Source organism: Barbatula barbatula (assembly GCF_947034865.1).
Source record: "Barbatula barbatula genome assembly, chromosome: 14".
In the NCBI taxonomy this organism is placed as follows: domain Eukaryota; kingdom Metazoa; phylum Chordata; class Actinopteri; order Cypriniformes; family Nemacheilidae; genus Barbatula; species Barbatula barbatula.
Window position 1 is genome coordinate 8,390,182 of NC_136777.1, and position 7,035 is coordinate 8,397,216.

The 7,035-nt window shown below is 37.0% G+C and overlaps 1 protein-coding gene across 2 annotated transcripts; it reads right to left on the bottom strand.

Moving 5' to 3' along the window:
- Positions 1 to 2,325: 2,325 nt before the first annotated feature.
- Positions 2,326 to 6,872, bottom strand: ly6pge (lymphocyte antigen 6 family member pge). 2 transcript variants are annotated; one of them, XM_079472791.1, is made up of 3 exons: positions 6,640 to 6,872; positions 4,743 to 4,871; positions 2,326 to 4,253 (listed from the first exon to the last, which is right to left on the bottom strand). In XM_079472791.1, the coding sequence occupies exons 1-3, from the start codon at positions 6,698 to 6,700 to the stop codon at positions 4,057 to 4,059; spliced, it is 387 nt and encodes a 128-aa protein (XP_079328917.1). In that variant the 5' UTR covers positions 6,701 to 6,872; the 3' UTR covers positions 2,326 to 4,056. The 2 variants fall into 2 exon arrangements, with proteins under 2 accessions (XP_079328917.1, XP_079328918.1); XM_079472792.1 differs by having other exon boundaries at positions 3,648 to 4,253; positions 4,755 to 4,871; positions 6,640 to 6,871.
- Between the last annotated feature and the right edge of the window lie 163 nt (positions 6,873 to 7,035).

The following is a 7,035-nucleotide window of genomic DNA, read 5'->3' on the forward strand; positions in this document are numbered from 1 at the left end:
TGTGTCTCAAATGCACTTGTGTCATCTCACGTGTGTCAGACTTACCATCCTGCAAATAATACTAATCTGAAATAATTATCACATGTTAAAACATATAATTATGCCTTCAAAAAGACCGGTACAAATCTTCAGCCAAAAAAACTAAAAAAAGCCTGCTCTGACAGGTCAGAAAGTAAGTTGCCTGAAGTGATTTGAAAGTGTGAAACAACACATGAGAAAAATAATGTAACTACACTTCTATTTTAGCATCACGCTATAGTAAACCATGGGAATCCATTGATTTCCTGTTAGATAAAAACAGTTACCCTACATGCTTTGTGATAATGAGCTAGATAGAACCTTGGTGACAAAACAGATGTCTTGAGACATTTAATTAAATCACATTACTAAAAAAAGCACATTTAGTCGCGTTTACACAATCTATACAGGTAGCTCGCCTATAAAATACAAATATTTGTTTAAGGTTCATTAAAAGACACCCTTACTTTTTAGTCTCAACTTTTAACTCTAAATATACTGCTACCACTCACCATTATGCATTTTATATTCCCATATTGACTGTATTTGGTCTACACGGCAGACTATTTAGTTTCAAGTTCAAAAGAGGCCAGACTGATTGTGCATAACTCTCTAATTCTTCCTACACCCCTCCCACTACTTCTCTCCCCACTGCCTCTGTGCCCACCCCTTTACTGGGTCCTCCGTCCTGAGGTAGATCCCTTTAATTCTGCTTCATGGATCTTTTTCAAAAAGACCTGAGACTCGGAGACCCCAGAACAAGTGACCGCGTGCTGAACCCAGACCAGCCAGTCGGGCACCGCACACTCGTAAACACAGACATCGTCTCACATGCCCTGTTTTCCACCCCACACTTTTGTTCCCTCCCTGTTTGATATGGCCCACTACAGTAAAGGCCCCAGCTCAATTTTTTTTTTGCTGGTTAGAATGTTTGAGAGCGACACACTTGAACTATATGTATATTTTATCCTAAGAAAACTATAGTGTCTATAGAAACCTACAGTACAGTATACATTTTGTCAACCTATCTATTCATTTCCTGGGAATTGAACGTATGACTCTAAAATAAAAATATTTTGCCAGATATGTTTCGCCTAGAGACGAGGGTTCTTGGCAATACCCAAACCAGATGCCCTTAATACATAATGATGAATGCTGAAGCACCCCAAACCAAAAGTTTGTATGACACAGTGGGGGATTAGTTCAGAAAAGATCCCCATACCCAAAACATAAATGGGACAAATCAAGTTCTATAGTGTAACATAATTTAAGATGATGCTAGACGGCAATAGGCCATGATGAGGATCTAATGCCACATAGTTCCAGTGTGCACAACAACAACCTGCAAAAACCCCTAGTGTGCTGGCAAGACCTTCTAGGGGATCAAAATGGCCGTCGTCTAGTTTCCAGCATCCACCAATAAAGGGCATCTGGCTTAAGGCTCTCCATAGTGAGGATGGGATTTACAGTAATAGTGTCCCTAGGTAGAAAAGGATTAGACTTGAGCATTTATCTAGGGAAGATCAAATGAGCAATTTCTTCCTAGATGATCACCATAGGGATGACCTTTACACACACCACTGATGGCAACCAGTAGCATATTTAAGAAATGATAAGACATTTTATTGGTTATCACTTTCCCTATAAACTCTGAGGCAACTCTCTGGTTTCCTACGATAAAATGTAGCACAACCTCCAGCGGCTCAGACGATGTTGGACAATATACATTATGGCACCAGACCTTCTTTGGGTTACGACATTTCATGGAGGATGGCTCCCGTATTAGCACTGCTTTTTTAGATGAAGAGACAAGGACACACCTCATTGCGACCAATAATCTAAATAAATACCCACCATTAGAGTAATAGTAATAAAACATTTACCAAGATAAATGCTGCTTCTGAAGGTAACTGCACTTTTCATTTACTTACAAAAGCCCATTAGCCTTACGATTCACAGCCTTAGCCTCAAACTAAGGTCTTGATCATAGTGAGAACATATTCTCTAAATAAAGATGATGATCTGATTAGTACTGACAAAAGCAAAGCAGAGAACCCAGTGGAAAGGCCCTGGAGTATCACAGTTTGGGGTCATTCTCTATCCCCCTGCGGGGCAGCTGGTTCACAACATCACACCTGTCTGTCAGAGGTGAAACTTTCAAGCCTCCGTGAGGAAAGAGGAAGAGCGGAGTGCAAAAGTGGCGAGAAATGAAAAAAATCTGCAGAAAGTGTGAGATTCAAATGAACATATTATTCTTGAAAACAACAATATGCTAAGTATTTTTAGTTCTGAATTTTGAAGACAACTGAGGTTTCACCAGCCCTTTATTTTACAACAATCCCATTACTCTTTTATCAAAAGTTTGGAGTGAGATCACATATTTCACACATGTTTCAGCAGCGGCCCCTTAGCCCCATCCAATTCTCTCAAGGTTTTGTAGCAGTTCAATTTTACAATTGTTATGACTGATCAGCACAAATAAAAAATATACCAATTGGTAAATCTGATTAAAGTAAAATAAATCGTTTTATATGTTTTCAAATTATTTATCAAAAATCTAACTAAATTTGGCCCCAAACAAGCAATGCTCAGTGTACATACTGTACACATACAGCAGGATTGCAGAACTTTCAAGCTGTGTGTGTAAAACATTACTGAAATGATAACCAGATTGTTCTACTTACATGCATTGTCTTCAAAGATTTATATTTAATCCGTTGTTCCAACCAATAAGAATAATTAGAAACTAAAGACAGTAAAATGTTTTAACATTAACAAACACCATCTTTAAACTGCAGCAGCATGACATGGTTTATTACTCTTTAATGCTGCTCAAATGCGCCATATTTACACCAATATTATCAATGAAATTTAATTTCAATTTAAAGTGTAAGTTATTCATTAAACACAAATGATCAAATAAAATTATACAGGTTTGGAACAATCTGAGGGTGAACTGTCCCTTTGAGGCTGATTCTGTCTGTGAGTCAGAGGAGCATATTATCAATGTCATAAATAAAAGAAAATAGGCACTGCAAGATTTAGACAAAAAAACATTATTGTTGCTTTTTGTAGTGGTGATTATTGTTGATATGTGAATGTATACTGACACCTTGTGTTAACTAGACGTAAAGCACCTCAAGCATGAGAGCCTTTGGATACACCTGTGAAATAAACATAGCATAGAAAATATTGCAACATATAAATATATAAATCTAAAAATAGTTAAACAAGATAAAGAAGGAGTAGAAAGAAAAGTCCAATGTGAAGAAATACACTGCACACTTTGGCTAATTGTAAAAGGCCTACATTGTAGGCAAGTATATTATAAATATAGTGTAGTATTTTGTAGGAGTAAATCAATAAACTTGTAAATATTCTAGTAGACTTTAAAATAATAAACTTAAAAAAACACAATGTTTTCTCGTTGTATTTCAATTTACCTTAGTACATACTGTAGCTTGGGTAATATCTGTCTCTAGATGTAGGCTATTATTAGAAAGGTAATGCAGTTTAAAATCCTTTTATGGATATGGAAATAAAATGCATTTAATTCAATACTAGCCACTTATATTATTTTCCACTCTGATTGAATCCCATAACGAAATCCCATATTAATAGCCTTTAAACCATAGAGAAAAAGACAGTTTATTTACAGTCAAGCACAAAAGCGAACAGAGCCAGAAAGTCTGCATGATTTCTCTGTGGTCATTTCCATTCATAAAGTGGCATGAATTAACACACTTGTTCTTTTCCCTGTTTGTATCACCAAAACTGACTTTTAAATAAAGCTTATTTAGATTAATTTGGCTTTAAGGCTTTCGTCTTTTTTGAGTTCTTATAGACAATACCATTAATACATTTGCTGTGGAATTATAAGACAACATCTGTGCACGTACGGTTCTACGAATTCCAAGTAACTAAAATGAGCAGTGTTTTATGACTCGTTTTATGCATGTTGACCGAGTACACAGCGCTCCGTCATGTTCCACAATGGTCATAGAATTTAACAGCCAGATCAGTTGCTCTAGGGCGACATTAGTTTGACAGCAAATGGCAGATGAATAACAGAAACCCCAGAAGGAAGTTGACCCCTGTGCTGATTCTAGTGGCTTGTCCTGCCACATTACAGTCATCAGAGTAGCAGCAATGAACTTTCACCCCTGGAGCTCTGTAGCCCTGGCTGTTAGCTTGGCTGCAGAAGGATTTGTAGGAGCATGACTTCATTACACCACCTAGGAAGAAAAAATTTACATTTACATTACATTTAGTCACTAAGCAGACGCTTTGATCCAAAGCGACTTACAGATGAGGAAACATTGGAAGCAATTATAACAACATAGGCAACAAAATACATAAGTGCATCAAACTAGTCCATTAAAGCCTAGCACAGTATAAAAAGCTGAGAATAGTGAGGCTAGTAAGTGTTTTTTTTATATAAAGCAGGAAAGGGAAGAGAATTAGGAAAAATCAATCAGCGACGTGTTGACGGAAGAGATGCGTTTTTAGCCGTTTTTTAAACAACGGCATAGGAATGTGATCATTTATTAATGTGACTTGATCCTGAAAAGAAAGATGTACTGTCGACCTCCTGCTAAGTTTACACACATGCTTCAGTTGGTAATGATTTTCCTAAAGATGTATCCTTCAGCCTGATTTAGAGAATTGAACGTTCTAAGCTAGTTTTATTCATCTGTCCATGTAAGAAATATTAAATACACTACCGTTAAACTTACTGCCATGTCCCCGGACGATAGCACATGCATCTGAAAAGCTTGGACATGTTTTGGTGCCCTGCCGATTACAGTCTTCATCTGTAGCACCCAAGCAGGTATAACACTTTAGCCCTTCACCTAAAAAAGATTAACATTACAGTTTATGAAGCAGTTTAACATTACAGTATGAAACTGATCCAGTCCCAAACATACTGTATAGTACATTTGTATATACTACAGTATGTTTATATGTGGTTACATGAACAACATTTTATCTTATTTTATCTTATTTTTTTATCAATTGTAAATGTACAGATTGAAACATGCATTGCAGGCATGAGCACCCTGGCTCAATATGTCAATTTGTGCCTGTTTATTGTTGAAAGTAACACTGTGGAGATACATTTCACAGAATTCATAATCTGCTTGCATATTGCAAAAACTTAATCATGACACGTTTGACTAAGAAAAGCTTAATGTGTTTAGAGACATAGTCAAATATAGAGGAGTCACAGAACATGACAGAGGATACAGATAATGTGCACTTGGTTACATTCAGCCCCCATGACAAAGCAGCTTTAGTGCAGAAGCGGCAAGTGTGCTGTCAACATGAAATCATTTTGATGCAGTCTTATTAAAATCCAGAGCTTTTTTATCCTTACTTTCCACCTTTTACTCACTGGGTACATCTTTTCTAGCAATCGTTCAACAGACAATAGGGATCAACAACATCTCAGTAGAGACACAAGGCAGTGTTTTGACTATATCTTGTAAAAGCCCAGCTGAATATGTTGTCTAAGCCTTTTTGATGTGCCTCTTTGCTCTCATCTCCTAGAAGTGCATGTTTTATAAATCAAACACCCTTTCAAGTTCAAGCCAACAAGATCAGACACATCGACACACATGACTGCACAGGTAAAACACCTTAAAAATCAAACTGCATGCTTTTACTGGAGCAGTTCACCCAAACATTGTCTTGATTTACTCACACTCTAAATCTGTATACATTTCGTTATTCTAAGGAACACAGAAAAATATATTTGGGTGATTTTAACAAAACAGTTCTTGGCCACCGTTGAAAAATAGCTTTTTCTGTTGACTACAAAATAAAATATTTGGAAGAATGCGGGAAAGCAAACAATCTGGGGCACCATTGACTACCATTGTAATTTTTCATATTATGGTACTCAGAACTGTTTGGTTACAGGCATTAGTTTGAAAGGTTTATAAAATATAGAGCTTCCACTAAAGTAAAATGTTATTTTTCCAAATATTTAATCTAAAATAACAGTCTTTCACCAATACTACAGAAAAGCAAACTGTGGCTGCTATACATAGCCCATTATGACTTTTTGTCTGTCGAGATTCTTTTGTTCCATCAAATGAGGAAAAACTACGTACGCAGAAGGAACTTTTGCAATTTGTTAGCAAAATACAAAGCCTTACAGAATTTAAGAAGAAGCTAATTTCTAAATCAAAATAATGAAATAATCTAACTTTGCACTTTCCAGTCTGTATACATTTAATGCTTTCAACGTGTATGTTCTTACTTTAAAACTATATGCTGATCAGCTACAGAAAACAATTATTTTGAAAACATAAGAAACTTTATCTATTTTGTGTGGCTTTCAGTCTATTTAAATGTTTGCTTTCACAAATTCCTCACATTTGCAGTCCGACACGATATTCTCACACAAGCCACTAGAAAAATTGGGGTTTGAGGAAACTAAATAAAACTAAGAAAATGTGAATCACCATAGAAAAGACAACCAAGAAACGAACCAAAAGACCAGATTGTGAAGTCTAGACTGAAAAGATAATCAGGATTTGTCTGTTTCAACCACGGTAACCGAGAGGATCAAGGGCCAGTTAAACAGAAGACGACAATGTCACAGAGGTAACTTACTTTGAGCGAGAAGGAAGGTGAGGCACAGGCCCAGCAGCAGGCAGAAATGGACAGATCTCATGTCTCCTGTGGTTTCTGGCTGTCAGGTCAGTACAATGAAAAGCAGGTTGTTTGGTTCTAAAACCCCTCAGTTTAAGCCGTGATTCTGGAGAGCTAATACCCGAAAGGAGTGAGGCGGCGCAGATTACCGGCCTGTCCACTTACTGTAGGCCTGTGGTACAATCTAAAGACCTGAATGGCTCCTTACCATCCAGACTTATCAGAGATGAGGGATCAATTACTGCGCTCCACCCCTTCAGCGCTGTACGCTAGCCAGGTGTCCCGTGTACATCCCAGATCTCAAAATGAATGACTATTTTATAACCAACCCCAAGGGCTTTTTAAATGTGTTTATAG